General features: G+C 42.6%; 1 protein-coding gene across 2 annotated transcripts in view; it reads left to right on the forward strand.

Moving 5' to 3' along the window:
• The window catches only part of TTBK1 (tau tubulin kinase 1), a 118,198-nt gene that overhangs the window by 70,129 nt on the left and 31,705 nt on the right, over nucleotides 1–16,364 (forward strand). For both annotated transcript variants that reach the window (XM_075496646.1, XM_075496645.1), the window contains 4 exons: nucleotides 2,362–2,516; nucleotides 3,505–3,724; nucleotides 7,357–7,532; nucleotides 10,291–10,849. In XM_075496646.1, the coding sequence (XP_075352761.1) occupies nucleotides 2,362–2,516; nucleotides 3,505–3,724; nucleotides 7,357–7,532; nucleotides 10,291–10,849 (1,110 nt within the window). The remainder of the gene's footprint in view (nucleotides 1–2,361; nucleotides 2,517–3,504; nucleotides 3,725–7,356; nucleotides 7,533–10,290; nucleotides 10,850–16,364) is intronic.

Below are 16,364 nucleotides of genomic sequence, written 5' to 3' on the forward strand. Positions count from 1 at the left end.
AAAAAAGACCCTACAGGGAATACAATAGAGGTCTGTAAAATCCCAAATGGCCTGCAAAGTCAAATGCAAGCATTACAGAAGAAGTTATAGCAGAAAGTAACAAAAGTTGTTTTGACTGAGTGGGTCCTTGATGGCATGAAGGAATGCTAAGAATAAGACAGCTGAACTTCTAATTTTAGCATGTGGTTTCTTACTTTAGACTACTTCAGTATCAAAGGAATGGAAGGTAGCAGAAGCAGTACCGATTTTTAAATGGCTTCAGAAGATAACAGTCTCTGACACTGACATGTACATCACAAAAATCAGAAACTGTGATAAAGACTGGGATTCGTGGACAGATGGGTGAGGATGATCTAATGAGCAGAAGTCAGTATCATCTGTCTACAAATGTATGGAATTCTTGGAAGGAATCTTTGAGGATGTGGGGATATTAATTTCTAAAAGACATCTGACAGTAATCCTTGCCAAAGTAGCAGTCAGAAAGCAAATATAATCCTAAGAATAATTACAGTAGTATTAGAGGGTAAACAGAAAATACCCTTATATTACCATGTAAATCTGTGTGAAGCACGCTCTTAAATACTGTGTGTAGTTCCATTCCTGCATCTCAAAAAGGATAGCTTGAGATCAGAGAAGCTGTAGGGAAAGGTAACAAGGAGGCTAGAGATAGATTCACTTCCAGATACAGAAAGACTAATTAGACTAGGACAGTACACTCTGAAAAAAAGAGAGGACTGACATGTACATGACATCTTTAAAATCAAAGGCAGAATGGCAAGAAGTGAATGGAGAATGATTATATTCTGCTTCTCCTGATATGAAAATAAGGAACTGCCAAATGAAATTAGCAGGTGGCAGGTTTGAATGAGCAAAGAAGATAGTTCACATAATTGGTGCATTCTTTGCCATAAGATAGGTATAGTCCAAAAGCTTATGTATTCAATAAGTAATTAGGCAAATTCATGAGAAAAGATCCATCTAAGGTTACTAAATACAGAAATGCATTTACTAAAAGCAAGACTGTTACCCTTTAGTTACTCACATTCAATTTTGAGCAAGAAATTCCCTGCCAAAAGCAGCAGCACCACTCCCGTTTCCATCAGAGGTGAAAGGGGGCATTGTGACATGAGGCTAACAAGCAGAAACACAATCCTATCATATTAAACTGTTACAACAGTAAAATCCCTTTCAAATCAAAGAAGCTGCTACCACTGCCATGTTGTGTCCACTCTCTGAAAGGTGTTACCTGTTCTTTGGTCTAACCAAGAGTCAACTCTGGGAATTCTTTTAATCAAATATAGTGCCACTGCAGGAGTAGAGCAACTAATTCTAGGACTCTAGGTCACAAAAAGGAGGAAAAAGATGGCTCAACTGAAAGCTGCAAATAGGCATTTTACTGCAGTTTGGTGGAAGGTAGTAGGAAATGGCAGGCTCTCCTGGCCTTCTGATCATGCTGATAAACAGAACTGGAATATAAATGCAAACAAATAGGGGATTTGTCGATGGTAATTTTTATTCACAACTTGGTGCTAATTCTATGCCATAAGCCAAATGTATTTGCCACCATATTATCTCTCCGTATAGACTATATATATCCTCTCGGTTCTGCATTATTTCGCTGAATAATTTTATTAGAAATGCAGGACCTCACATGTGGCTGTGTTGGCCTATAGCATCCAGTTTCCCTTTGACAGCAGAACATCAGATTTCCCTGGGTAATGCATTGATGCATGGAGCACTGTTGCCAGTAGTTTCATTCTCTCCTGAAGAATATCTGTTCTTAGAAAGCAACAAGCATAAACCATGTCAGCATAAGCATTTCTACCTGCCATCTTATAAAGAAAATTGTTATCAACCCTTTTATAGTTTTATTTTCTTCCGCAGCCAAATGTGGCAGGCCACATTGTGCATAAGCATATGATAGGGCTCCTGACCAAGCTGTATTTGAGCCGAGTCTGCATCCTAGGACTGTGTTTTCCTGTTGTGTTTATGTCTTCTGGCAGCCCTTGAACTCTACATATCAAATGTACTCTTCTGCATATGTCTAATCTACAGGAAAGCTGAGCTGAAGTTAAGGCTTTAGAGTTAGAGTAACAAGCCAACTGCAGGATTTCATCAAATCAGTGTCAAAATGTTGCATGCACTTCTTTTGTAGATTTAAAGAAATTTCAGTTACCAAGCCAAAACCAGCCTGAGAAACAACTGATTCAATTTTATGACATTTGCCTTCATTTCTTGGTACCGTTCGTAGGCAAGATGGAGATCATAAGCTGCACTTGGTCCTCACACTCATACTTCCAATTTTTTGTGAGAGCCACTCTCAGCTACTTAACATAAATTGTTTTTGTAAATTTATTCCAGCTAATCATGTCCGTTTTCGAGAACAGCATGAAAGAAAGAGGCATCACTGAAAATGAAGCCTTTGACTGGGAGAAGGCTGGTACAGATATCTTGTTGTCCACTAGCACCTCTACTCCACCACAGCAAAACACCAGGCAAACAGCAGCCATGTTTGGGTGAGTATTGCAGTTGCGCCAGTCAGACTATGGACATCCTCAATAACAAGCTCAGTAACAAGTTCATTTTTGAAAGATTTCAAGGCCATTAGGATCCTAGGCATTTGGAGCTGCATGGCCGGCACCACTTGATTTGACTTTATATATATTAACATATATATATCTAAGGTGGTGGAACCCGGTTTCAGACCCTTGCTGTCCTGAACACACATTTTCTACTGGGGATGAGTGTGTGGGTTGGAGTCACATTAAGGGATGTCTGGAGACCTTTGGCCAGGATTGATGGAGCCCATATGCTTGTATATTTTGCATATTATATGGCACACATGGCTGGAGCTTCTGTGAGAGTGCCTGCTGTGAGGTGGGTTGCCTTGCAGTGGGGTGGGTTTGTGATTGATAGTCAGCCGCACACAGCAGAGTGCATGCACTGGTCACACCTCGAACACAGGTCCTCAACCTTTACAGGGTGTTTCATGTGCTGGTGCAAAGGTACACAGAGCTTGGTGCTCAAAGATGTCGATGAGTCCAAACAAAAGTTAATAAGGCTTAGTTCACTGGTCTGTCTTGGTGCTTTTGAGGGGGCTGACATTAAGGGATAACAATAATCCTTAGTAATATTATAGAAGATAAAAGCTCAGTATTATAGAAGACAAAAGCTATAAGGCCTATTAAGCCTTATTTGCTCATGCAAAAAGGGGAAGTTTCTTCTAAGTTAAATATTGTGTAACAGGCACTTCTGAAGAAGTTTGCAGCCTGCATATCAAGGGTCCCAAGATGCTTTCACTGATCCATCCCACTGCCTTTGTGACTATATGTTAGGTGGAATCCTCCTATTCTGTTTCAGGTTGTCATATCTGTGATAATGCTGGACTGCCTGTTTTTTTTCAACCTGGTAATATCCTAAAAGCTGCTAAGGAATTTCTGTGGGGCAGAAGACCTCCTTCTTTAAGTACTAATAATTTTACCTTTCTTCTTGTCTCTTCCATAGGGTGGTTAATGTCACTCCAGTACCTGGGGACTTGCTTCGTGAGAACACTGAGGATGTCTTACAGGGTGAACATCTGAGTGATCAAGAGAATGCTCCTCCCATCCTGTCAGGCCGGCCAGTGGAAGGTCTTGGTCAGGCTCCAAACACCGCTTTCAATGAGGCTGAAGTTTGGGAAGAGACAGATGTGAATCGCAACAAACTCAGGATCAGCATCAGCAAAGTAAAGAATTTATTTATCTCATCTCCTATGGCTGTTGGATTTAGGGCAATGGATTCAGAGACTGCTAGAAGCCGCCCAGATCCACTGATATAGCATCCTACATAGCGCAGCCCAAAAAGCACTGTGGAATTTCCCTGTGGAAATGGGAAATTACAAACAATCTTTTCACAGAGTAAAAGCCATGGGGATTAATTTGGATCTTTATGCAAATGACATTTTGGGGGCCAATAATGCTAAAGTGAATCTTTCGTACAATCATTATATCATTATCTAGGATCTTGATACTTCAAGCAATGGAATTCTAGTCCTTGCATAGCTGATACAATATCAGAAATATCCCAGGTTTGGAAATTACAAACCAAAATTTTATTGTGTCCTAACCTCTTAGGTAAATAGATTTCATCAGAGATGTCTTCATAAGCCATATTTTTCTACATCTTGAATCATCACTAATTTTTCTCTTCCAGTTTTCTAACTTTCCTTTCTAAGAGTAGCACAATCTATAAAGAGTAGCGCAATCTAATGATGGTTTCACCCCTGTGAAGAGTGAAACTATCACTTAATATTCTCATATTTCTGCATTCCAAGATCATATTAGACTTTTTAGCTTGCATAAAGTGTATACTTCAGTTGGTTTTCCTCATAATCCCTAAGCTGTTTCTCAGTCCTTTCTTGTAAATGTTACCTAATTTCTTGGAGGCATCCCCATTGAATGATGATTCCATAGTAAATATTAAGTATGAGAATATACCAGTTAGTTTATTTATTAGATCAACCTACACATTGTAAGTAAATTAGTATTTGTTGTGTTGATCTCAAGTCTTATTTAAAAATTAGAATGTCACATGGCATGACATCAGATACATACAAAATCTGTTAGCAGAGAAACCTTCATCAAACAGACTTAAAATGTTATCGGGGCATATCAGATTCACTTCATAAACCTGTCTTTAATGGACATTTGTGGACTAGCATGTTAAATCTGCCAGTCTTCTGGGTCTGACCAGAATTCACTTCAGTCTCTACTGGCACAAAGTTAGTCCTTCTTTCAGCTCTGTAGATATCTCCACTATCCTTAGTCTTATTAGAAAACATTATTAATGGGCAAGAAATAATCTTATCTAACTTGTTTAAAATTCTCCAATGCAAATAATTTGGATCAACGTGTTATCTGTATGGAACATTACCAGCAGCATTCCCCAATACTGAGAATTATAAACCAAGTTCAAATCACTTCTTCATCTCTCACTGGTAAACTGTGTGCATTCCCAGAAGTTCTCATTTGAAGGCACATGAAACAAGAAAAGCCTGGTAGAGCGGGACAGTTCTGTTTCCACAACATACAAAAAAAAAAAAAGAGTATTACAGAAAAGTCCTGGTAACTCCTATGTGTCTTTCTGTTCCTTTGAACCACCAGGTGCCTTGATGCTCTTCAGTCAGACTGAGATGTGCACAAGGGAGTCCTAAGTGTCCTTACTGCGTGCTAGATATATGTCATGCCTTAGGTACCCAGCACTGTCATTCACAAGCCCTGTTATAACAGCAGCTAGAGGCAGGAGAGGTTTCTACAAGATCCACAGCATAACCAGGTGACTGTCCTGCCAAGGGATATGCCATTTCTTGTCAGTTTACTGGCAAAGGAGCTTAGGGAGTTAGTCAGTGTGGCAATGAGCAGTTCAGTTCTGACAAGCTCTGTAGCTACGCAGCAGTCTATGAAACAGAGCCCAGGGCATCATGCTCTCCAAAGCTAAAGTCTGTCCTTTCTCTCTGCTAGGCTTATTATCTTTAGTCTGACTGTTTTCTGAGAGAGAATCAGTTTTTATTTAAGTCACAGTCACCACCTGGAGGAAAAAAAGGAGGCTGCAGATTTGATATGTAAGGGCACAGCTTCACCTCTGCTTGTAATCTCAGGCATCCCTTGTGTCTTTCAGAACTGCAGGGGCAGCTGGTTTGTAAAACACCCTTCTGCTATTCACAGCTTCACCATCCTTCATCTTCCAGTCTTGTAGCACTAGAAGTAATTCTGGCTCTCTCTGTCTTGCTCTTTGTATTTAGGCGATGAGTAGATCTTGCCATGTTTTTCTCCCCAATACCTCTCTGAGGTCATCCTTATTTTTCTGTTCACACAGTTCAGAGCTCCTTCTGTCCCACTTCTCCCATTTCTGTGCTACGGGCAGTTCCCTTGCTTAGTGTCACTGACCTTTCTAAATCCTCCTTCTGCTTCTCCAAGGATCAAAGTTCTCATTCTGTGTTTTTTCAGAAGCCTCTTCCTTCTCTCCCACACCCTCCCCCAACTCTCTGCTCTTGGACCTTACCAAGTAGCCTGTTACCTTACAGTTCCATCAGCATTTTTCTCCTTTCACAAACACATTTGACCTTCCTTTGCCACTAACCTTCTCCTGGCCTGAATGGATTATAGATTAAATCATTATCATCTCTTCTGCTTTTCCTGTAATGCCTCAAAGTTCTCCTCCACTCTCCCTATCTGCAAAGGCTCCTTAGTTATGCATTCCAAACCTAGCCTGGATAGTTTAGATCTGCTAATTTATGGACACTGACTGACTTGCTGTATGTACAGTACACGCACAAAGGCAACTGTCTTGATTAGCAGCTTTTTACTGAGAAGCCTGCTTACATTCAGAGCCTCTGGCATTAATAGAGGACAGGTGAATGTAGGGCATGCTGCAGAGAAGGGTAAACACTCTCCATACTAGGAACTTGCACTGGCACCTCAATGCACATCCCCACACAGAGGCAGTGTGTAGCAGCTGATGTTGCATGACTGGCAGCACAACAGGGTTGAATGCAAATCCTAGACTGCTGCTGTAGCCCTTAGACCATTCTGCCTCTATGCTTTTGCCTAAGCAGGTCTTCTTTTCCAAGGGGAAGCAGCACAGTAGAAGGCAGCTGTGTTACAGTCACCTAATTTTGCTCCTTTGTCTGCTGCTAAATTAAAAAAAAATGAAATTCACTAAGGGCATATGAAAACAGAAAATATGTACTGGTAGAGTATGAACACTCAATGCTCACAAGTGTCCATGAGTATGTTCAGGTCCCTGCATGACCTTTGGTCTGTGGAAAGCTCTTACAGATGTTGTGGTTGAGCATATGTCGTGGAGGACTTTGTTTAGAGGACCAAGATTTAAAAAAAAAAAAAAAAAAAAAAAAGCCAAAAAAACCTCAAACCACCTTGGGAATTAGGAGATGGCTCAGTCATATAAAGTTCATCAGAAGTAAAAGTATGTACATTGCAATATAATGCATGGACCCTGCATAAATGAATATTGACAAACAAGGGCTCTTAGATATCTTGGATAAGCAGTTAGGGTTTGTGTATGCAGTAGGTTAGCCCATGATAACTCCTTTGGCTCAACTATTCAGGGTAGTTGAAATGCAAAGGCGACCTTGTAAAGATGTTTAAATATTTAAATTGATTTAAAATCCATACCTTGTTTTAATACTAGATAATTGCCAGGGCATATGGGCCCTTGCATTCCTTCAAACATTGCTTGTGTAGATTGTGAAAATGCAGCTGAAACTGTATCCTGGAAGAAAGCACAGAGCAACAGTGAAGGATGGGAAATCAATGTCTTTGGTCAGATTTTGAGGTTCTCTGTGTTTACCCCCTACAGACTCAGTGCATGGTGGAAGAGGAGCAGAGAAATGGTGTCTGCCCCAGTTCCCCTGTTCGAGTGCCTCCAGAGTCCCCTACTGCACAAGTGCGCTCCCTAAGATACCGCCGTGTGAACAGCCCTGAGTCAGAACGCCTCTCCACTGCTGATGGCAAAGCAGATCTACATGAAAGAAGGTTTGCTCACCCTCTGTAGCCTCCTACTGCTTTTAGCAGTGTTTTGAGGATTGACTGTTGAGACCAATTTAATCATTAGATCAGCAGACACTGGAAGTTCATTTCTGGGTGGAGGTGTTCATGGGCTTTATGATCTTTCTGATGAGACACTCATGTCTGTTAATAAGGAGAGTTAGTGGGAATGATTCTCATCCTGTCCCTGGATGGGAAGAACTCCACAGATGGAAGGGGGGACATCAGAGATAATGCAAACAGTCACAAAGCTTTTGGCTGGCCTGAGGTGGGAGGGAAGAATGGGTCTTGTTAGGATACATACAGGGATGCATGTATTCTGGGAGCTAGCTGGCAGATTGTGATCTGGTGGGTTTCATTATTTCATTATTTTTCATTAATAGTAATAATAGTATTCATTTTTCAGCATATAGCATTGCACTTGTTTGCATGTGAAAAGTACACATTACACCCTGATTTTGAGGGTAATAGGAATACCTTCTCTCAGATCCACAGTAAAGAAATAAACAAAAAACCAAGAATAATAAAAATAATTAAAAGAAGCTTTGTAAAGTATTGTGTGCTGGAGAACAGGCGTTACAAGACATGAGCCCTTGGTGCTGGTAACCCCCTTCACATCCTTTGTTACTCTGTCTTCCTCTTCCCATTGAAAGTCAGGGCATGGACTGTGGTTGCAGGACATACTGGTGAAATGGCCCCCCTAAAAGAGGTAGGGGAGAGACAGGCCTTCTTCTCAGAGAAAATCTGACAGACTTCAGCCAAGAGGAACAGTCACAAGGAGACGGTAGCTGCAAACGAAGGAGGATCATAAAGAAGTAGAGAGAGGATGAGCCCCTAGCACTACCGCCAGTTTGTTAGGTACTGTTTTATTCTGGGTGGCTGGGGGAAGCTGTAATGCTTCTCTGTAATTGAGGAAATATTGTTTGTGTTTCTATTAATAATTTAGGGTTTGAATAACAAATCTTGGGTCTTGCTGCCTCTTCTTTTTCTTGCTCAGAAGAAAGGCTCTTTAAAATAGGAAGGGAAAAAAGCCATTTATAACAGTCAGCAACACTAGTCCTGTATATTCACTGAATGCTTTTAACTCCTTCCTTTATTTCTCCCACTCTTCCTTGTCTACTCAGCATCATGCTAACTTAATATAGAAGATGTGTATTATCCAAAACGCATCCCTTTCTCCTGCCTTCTTCCCTCAGCTCCTGTTTTTAAAATCAAGATCTTTTTTCATCTTCCAAGTAGCCTGCACCAAGTATGGTGCAAATACAATCTCACTCTGCCACACAGTCCTCTCTCTATTCTGTTTTCATCTATTCACAACACAGACCTGACTCCCAGCACTGGGAAATTCTTCCAGCTTTCTGGAGTAAATTCTTACACTCCAGGAGTCTCTCCTCTGCTGGGGAATAGATGAAGACATTGGCTAAATCCAGTTTCTTTTATTTTTCTAGCAACAGCTCTTTAAAATCCAGTTCTTCTTCACACACACAGTATAGGCCATTTTTCATTCTTACTTTGCATACTTAGTGTTTCCTATTCACAATAATATATTTTTAAGACTAGCAAATACAGCCTTGCTTCTTTCAGATCCATCAGATGGCTTTTGTTCAGATCTTTGTTTTTGCTCGCGACTTTCTCTACATCAACCGTTGGTTCACCTCCTTCTCTAATTCCCCTTTCTTCATCGAAAATTTTTCATTTTTACTTGTAATTCTTTCCATCTCAGCTCTGACCTTCCACTGTGTTAGAGATACCCAGTTTTGCTTAGCAACCCTCACTGAATGGTCAGTCACTTCTCTGTTTCCCCTCATGCTTTCTCACACGTGGAAGGCTTTTCCCAGAAGAGTCTGCAAGGCTCCTGTATTGTCCTTGTTGAAATCCTTTTGTAAAACACACTGCAGCTGTCTTTTTCTGGGCAGCAGACACTGGCTTTGTGCAGCAAGCTGCTAGCCTCTGTGATAGACAGAGAAGCAAAGCAAGCAGCAGGTGCAGGCCAAATGAGAAGCATGGATCATAACACTGTGGAGCAGAAAGACAGAAGTGCCACTGGCTTTTCCAGCTGAGATGCTGCCAGGGCCATTGGGGCACAGGGAGCTTCTAGGGCCTCTTTGAAAGGTATTTCTGCATGGCTGCAGAAGCTGCTGCTATTTAGACTGTGAGCCACTGAACATTACACTAGCCTTTGTAAAAGGATGCTTGCCATATCTCCTTCCTGGTCCTCCAAAGTATTATGGGGTCACCTATGAACAATGGGATCAAAGATTCTTGCTGTCTTCAAAGAACTCACGTGGCTGCCTTAGAGGCCTCAGTGGCCGCCATAGAGATAGCACAGTGTAGCTGAAGAGGTTATAGGAGCCCAGAAGGGACACTGTCAAGTCAGACAGTAGATTTAGGATTTAGAGGTGTTTGGGTTTGTTTGGTTTGGTTTGGTTTGGTTTTTTTTTTTTTTCACAAACCAGTAGAACTTACCAAAGGGGAAAGCGTATATTGGTGTTGTTGGGGGAAACTGGTTATCCTGTCATCTACAAGGAAGAGAGATGCTGAATTGGCTATCATACTGAAGCACTTTAGTGGGAACATCTTTATGCCATTGTAGGTTCTAAAGAAATATTTTTGCTTAAGCCTGTCTTTCTGAAGCGTACCAAGAAATGAGTGAGAAGGACTATACAGGTTTTCTCTCAATTCTTATGATCCCTAACTTTAACCACAAACCTGATGTATTTTTAATGGCTTCATGTTCTGTCTTTAGATCTCGAATGGATTTACCTGGCTCTCCATCACGGCTTGTATGCTCCTCCCAGCCAGCCCAGATGCTGTCCATTGATACTGGCCAGGCTGACCGGCAGGCAAGTGGTAGGATGGATGTGTCTGCTTCGGTGGAACACGAAGCCCTCAGCAATGCTTTCCGCTCAGTGCCACTCGCAGAGGAGGAGGACTTTGATAGCAAGGAGTGGGTTATCATTGATAAGGAGACAGAGCTGAAGGACTTTCACCCAGGTGCTGAGCCAAGCACCTCTGGAACCACAGATGAAGAGCCTGAGGAACTAAGACCTATTGAAGAGGGTGAGGAGAGAAGGCGCCTGGGGGCAGATGCTGTAGTCAGGCCGAAGACGCATGATGGGCGAAGTCGGGGTATGCAGCCTGTGACTGAGGAGGACAGTTCCCACAGACATGAAGGACCTTCTCAAACAGTATCTGATAGTAAACACGAACAGCAGACAGGAAGTCCAGCCCACTCCCCCCTACATTCAGCACCAGCTATCCGACAAAGGAGACGAGAATCTGAACCTACTGGTCCTCAGAGACAGGTAAGATCCCTGGGTCTCTATCTTGTTGCCTAGCGTAGCATCACCTTAGGAAACCTCAGCTGTTCTGGAGAAGTCTGTGATTCCAAGCATGGATGTTCTTGTGAAACTCTTTCTGATAGTGCTTGCAAATATTGTGAACACCTTAGAAGTGCTCCCTATAGCTAGTAACGTTGTCCCCTACTAAGGACACGCTGTTATCAAGATCTTTCAGCTGTTTTGGCACAGGGACAAGAGGAGAGCACAGTTGTGGTTGTGGGTATCTTTAATCAGTTCTCTTATTGCTCTCCCATGGTGTTTTGTTAATAACCGCTTAGTTGTATGGAGGTGTCGCTAGCAAATCTTCACATAGTTTCTCAGCAGCAACAGCTGTGTATGGCAAGAGAATGCCATCTGATCTAATCTAACATCAGCACTGGGCAGGCCTGCAGTAATGCAAATCATAAAATAAGTCCCTGAAATTAAACTTCCTTCTAAATACCTAATAAAAAGCGCAGAGTAACCAGCACACATGTCCCGTCAACCTTACTTCAGTGACTGGCATTGTTGTTACCAGGTATTTACTCACAGAAATGTTCTTTACCTACTGTGTTTTTTCCAGATAGTTGTAGAGGGCTTTTTTCTTTCGGTTCTACTTTCTTCTGTGGTCCTCTGAAGAAATAAAAAAGTTCAGTTTTTAGTGGGAGCTAATTTATTAGATTACGTGGAAAAACATGATATACTGTTAGGCTCAGAGTTCCTCTGTCATATCTAATCTTCATTTCTCAGACATTCAGAAGAAGGCTGTCCCAATGGTCACTGCAGGAGACAATAAAATTGCATGTTAATTAAGATCTGTCATGCACGTGGGATCCATAAGTGCAGCAAAGAGCAGGCGAGTCTTGGGTCATGTACACAGTGATACCCTCCTATGGCAGGCAGTCGTGCAGTCTGCTCGTTCCCCTCTGGAAGATGGTAGCTCCATCTCCCATTCTCTCTTGAGCTTATTCTCTAAGGGAGTATTCAGTGGACTGGAGCATGTTAAAAGAACATCTGTCTGTTCAGGCCTTGCCCAGATTCTTCTCTTCTCTGGATCCCGGAGAGGTACAAGATAAAAAGGACTGTTAGTTTTGGCAGCAAAACATGAATGATACAAGAAACCGTTTTAAAAAATCAAACCAAATCCTTGCCTGCCAGGCAAGGTGTTCTTTGCTAAGGTGTATGAGGCTGCACCATTTACAGGAAGGATAGAAATACTGACAGTAGGCACTAGTGGGACTGTCCTGCTGAGTGTGGAATAGTAGCAGTACATGCTTCTCATGGAGACTGCGTCCAGTTGCAAGGTTCCTAGGTGGTGGTGGTTGCTGTATAAAGCCAATATGTTGAATGCCCCAGGTATCTAGAGATTGCATAGGCAAGATCGGCAGAGTTGGAAGGGTCTGTGTCTGAATTTGCTCTGTCTGTACACTTACTAGGCTGGTCAGTGCAAGATGTGCAAGATGTGCAAGATACGATGAACGTGGCAAGAGCCAGCTGGTAAGAACCAGCAGGGACACTTTACTGACATATTTAGCGTAGCTAAAGAAGGCTGGAGGTGGCTTCTTGGCCACAGCACGTAATACTGCTGTGTGAAATGACTGGGGGAGTTGTGTATGATGCAGTATGAAGGCTGCTTATCACTGCACAGTGACACTTAAAAAACAGGCAAAAAAGGTAAAGTAACGGGATTGTGGGTGATCACTGCTAATATATTAGACAGCCTTGGTTCTCCAGCAGACTGTGCATTTTTTTGCCCCTATATTCTGAAATACCCTCTAGTTGCTCCTGAGCCTAGCTTTGTACATACAGACCAACACTGGACTTCTTTGGCTGGCCAGGATTTAGTTGTGCTTCCTTTGATGTCTGGATCCTTCAGTTGCCTCTATATACACAGCTTTGCAGTGACATTCATATTTTTCCATTTGCTGTCACAAAACCAACTGCTAACTCTCAAAGGAAAAATTACTTGGTACCTAAAGGAAAGCAGAAGCCTGTTCTCCTTAGGTACAGCAGAGATGGACGGACAGTTGGTTGGGACGCTAAGTTGACTAAGGACTTAACTAATGAAAATACTGAAGGTCTCACTAGCAATGACAGATATGTGCCATAGCTCAGGCTTGGACTTCCTCTGGGTTTGATTGAAACTGTGATTAGATTGTGTGTGTGTGTGAGTAAATCTTCCTTATCTCTGAATATGAACTGAGCCTTTAAGATAGGTAAAAAAGTCACTAAATGCAGAACTACCTTGACTAAGGTTATAGGCCTTGTTGTACCAATTTGGGACCTCATTCTGGTCTCCCAAAAACTGGTGGTCATCCACTGATGTCAGTAGAGTACTAACTGAGAGCAAATGGGTAATTCCTGTTCTAATGCTTTCTTCCGTTCCTCCATTCTCTGACGCCAATATATAAGCCATTACTTGTACCTGGCAAAAAGACAGTGACCTCTGGATTATCATAGAATCACAGCATGGTTGAGGTTGGAAGGGACCTCTGGAGATCATCTAGTCCCGCCCTCTGCTTCAGGATGGATCAACTAGAGCAGGTTGCTCAGGACAGTGTCCAATCAGAGTATCTCTGAGAATGGAGATTCCACAGCCTCTCCAGGCAACCTGTTCTAGCGTTGAATCACCCTTATGGTAAAAAAACTTTTTCTTATGTTTAAATGGAACTTCTTGTATTTCAATATCTGCCCATTTCTTCTTGTCTTTTCACTGGGCACCACTAAGAAGAGTCTGGATCCATCTTCTTTTTCCCATCAGGTATTTATAAATATCGATAAGAACCCCCCTGAGCCTTCTCTTCTCCAGACTAAACAGTCCCAGCTCTCTCAGCCTTTCCTCAAATGAGAGGTGCTCCAGTCCCTTCATCATCTTTGTGACCCTTCACTGGACTATATCCATGTCTCTCTTGTACTGGGCAGCACAGAACTGGAACGTGGCACTCCAGGTGTGGCCTCACCAGTGCTGAGTAGAGTGGAAGGACTACCTCCCTCAACCTGCTGGCAACAGTCTTCCTAATGCAGCCCAGGAGGCTGTTGGCCCTTTTTGCCACAAAGGCATCTTGCTGGCTTGTGTTCAGCTTAGTGTCCACTAGGACCTCCAGATACTTCTCTGTCAAACTGCTTTCCAGACAGTTGGCCCCCAGCATGTACTGTTCTTCCCCAGGTGCAGGACTTTGCAGTTCCCTTTGTTGAACTTCATGATATTCCCTTTTGCCCATTTCACCGGCCTATCCAGGCACCTCTCAATATCAGCAGAACCCTCTGGTGTGTCCCAGTTTTGTATTATCTGTGAACCTGCTGAGGGTACACTCTGTCCCATCATCCAGGTCATTAATGAAGTTGTTAAACAGCAATGGCCCCAGTATCAACCCCTGGCTACACCACTAGTGACTGGCCTCCAGCTGGACTTTGTTTCCCTAAGCACAATTCTTTGAGCCCAGCAGCTCAGCCAGTTTTCAGTCCAACTCACTGTCTACTTATCTAGCCCATATTTCATCATTTCATCTATGAGGATGTTATGGGAGACAGCGTCAAAAACCTTACTAAAGTCGAGGTAAACAACCTCCCACCCAGTCATCTCACAGAAAGCTATGAGTTTCATCAGGCATGATTTCCCCTTCATATATCCATGCTGACTGCTCTCAGTCACCACCTTCTCCTTCATATGTTTGGAAGTGGCTTCTAGGAGGATTTGCTCCATGCCCTTTCCAGGCTGACCAACCTGTAGTTCCCTGACTTATCCTCATTTAGAGCTCAGATGTTTGTTCAAATGTATGAACCTGTTGGAAGAAAGATACTGTAGTGCAAGTGTTGAGGGATGGTGGTGTCCTTGTGAAACTGTGTGGGTGTAAGAGGGAGCACAATATGAACAGATGCTGCTGTGGGGAAAGTCAAGTACAGAGGAGGTTCTGAATAGCCTGGGAGAATTTCTGACCTAAATATTCTCACATATTAGATATCTCCCAGTTTCAGCTGACAAGAAGACAGCTGCAGTGGAGCATAGACCTCATGGAAAGCCCTGGTATGGAGGGAGAATAGGTCTGTCGTGAAACTTGTGCTGTTCAAGCCCTTCTGACTGTGCACCCAGCAAGCTGTTTAACAGAGCTCTTAGGGTTTACATTAATGTATGCATTTCAGGAATGTACTAATAAATCTCTGCTTGTTTTTATGCACTAATGTGCAGATAAAGCTATAGAAATAGCTAAAAATGAGTGGAAAAAAGATTGAACCTGCACTTCTGTTTACATATTAATCCTGACATAGGATTGCTGTTATTGTTGCAAATCACTTATATCCACACCTAGCAATATAACTTAAAAATCTGTCAAGTTCTTAAATATGCTGAGTAAATTCACTGACGCTTGACAGAGATGGTAACTTACTGCTGTCTTCTGCATTGGAAAGAAATACAAATGTTCATATATTTATGAGTTTTAGCAATTAATTCTGACTGTAGATCTGTGCTCATAGGTGTTTCTTGACTCTGAATCTCCCTTGCTGCTAGTGCAATTGGCATTGTACAAAATGTTTTGAGACTTGCCTGCCTAAAACATGCCTGTCCAAATGATGTTGCATCTAAAAAACACAAGAAAAGTGAAGCAATAGTGGGAGATCATATTAACTCTTCCTTGGATATATTCTGCAGAGTTCAGAGAGCATTTTGCTTACACTGTGTCTTACAGTCCTATCTCCCAGAACCAAGAGTTCACCTTTTAGAAAAGGTCCCAATGTGACGTGGCACTGGTGTATTTTCTCACCAACTTAGCTGTGTAGTTAGAATCACTCTTAAAAAAATCTCCCTTGGTGCTATATTAGGTCTCTTTCCTCCCATAGTCAGCCCTCCACAGCCAGAAGAATGCCACAAATGGACTTATCTAAAGTTGTCCATGTCTTGACCCTGAGAGGGCAGCAGCTGTGGAGCCCTTCCCAGCCATATCCCACCATACCCCATCTTTGCTGAGAGATCACCCAAGGCTGCTCAGCGTGAGGAACTGTGTTGGTAATACCGTGGGTAAGACAGGAGGCAGTCAGAAGCACATTGCACAGGCTGCCTGGGCCAGCTTCACCTGGGGGTCCAACTTTACCTATAATCACTGGTTTTCTTCTGTAAAAAACTGTGCTGAGACCCTCACTGAGCCAAGAAAATATTCTCTGTTCTGGTGCTGAGCCCACGGGTGCCCCCATGCTCCTGAACATCACCATTGCCGCATCTGTGGGATGCTATAGTTGTGATGTTGCCTGATACCCTTGGGAGCAGCACAGCTGGTCAAGGGATGACCACTTCAGCGACCCCAGTATGCTGTTCTCTTCCTCCATTGATTTGAGTTGGTGATGATTATTCCTTGGAAAGGGACACAGAGACACAGGAGAGGGCTGCCTCACAACAAGGACAGGACTTTAGCATTTTAGGTGATCTGTACTGCCTCTCTGTTTCATGTGGTGTAGAGCCCTGGTTGCCCCAGGTCTGTTACTTGGAGGTACTCTGATTTGCACTGAG

Source organism: Mycteria americana, chromosome 3 (genome assembly GCF_035582795.1).
Source record: "Mycteria americana isolate JAX WOST 10 ecotype Jacksonville Zoo and Gardens chromosome 3, USCA_MyAme_1.0, whole genome shotgun sequence".
NCBI classification, from domain to species: Eukaryota; Metazoa; Chordata; class Aves; order Ciconiiformes; family Ciconiidae; genus Mycteria; species Mycteria americana.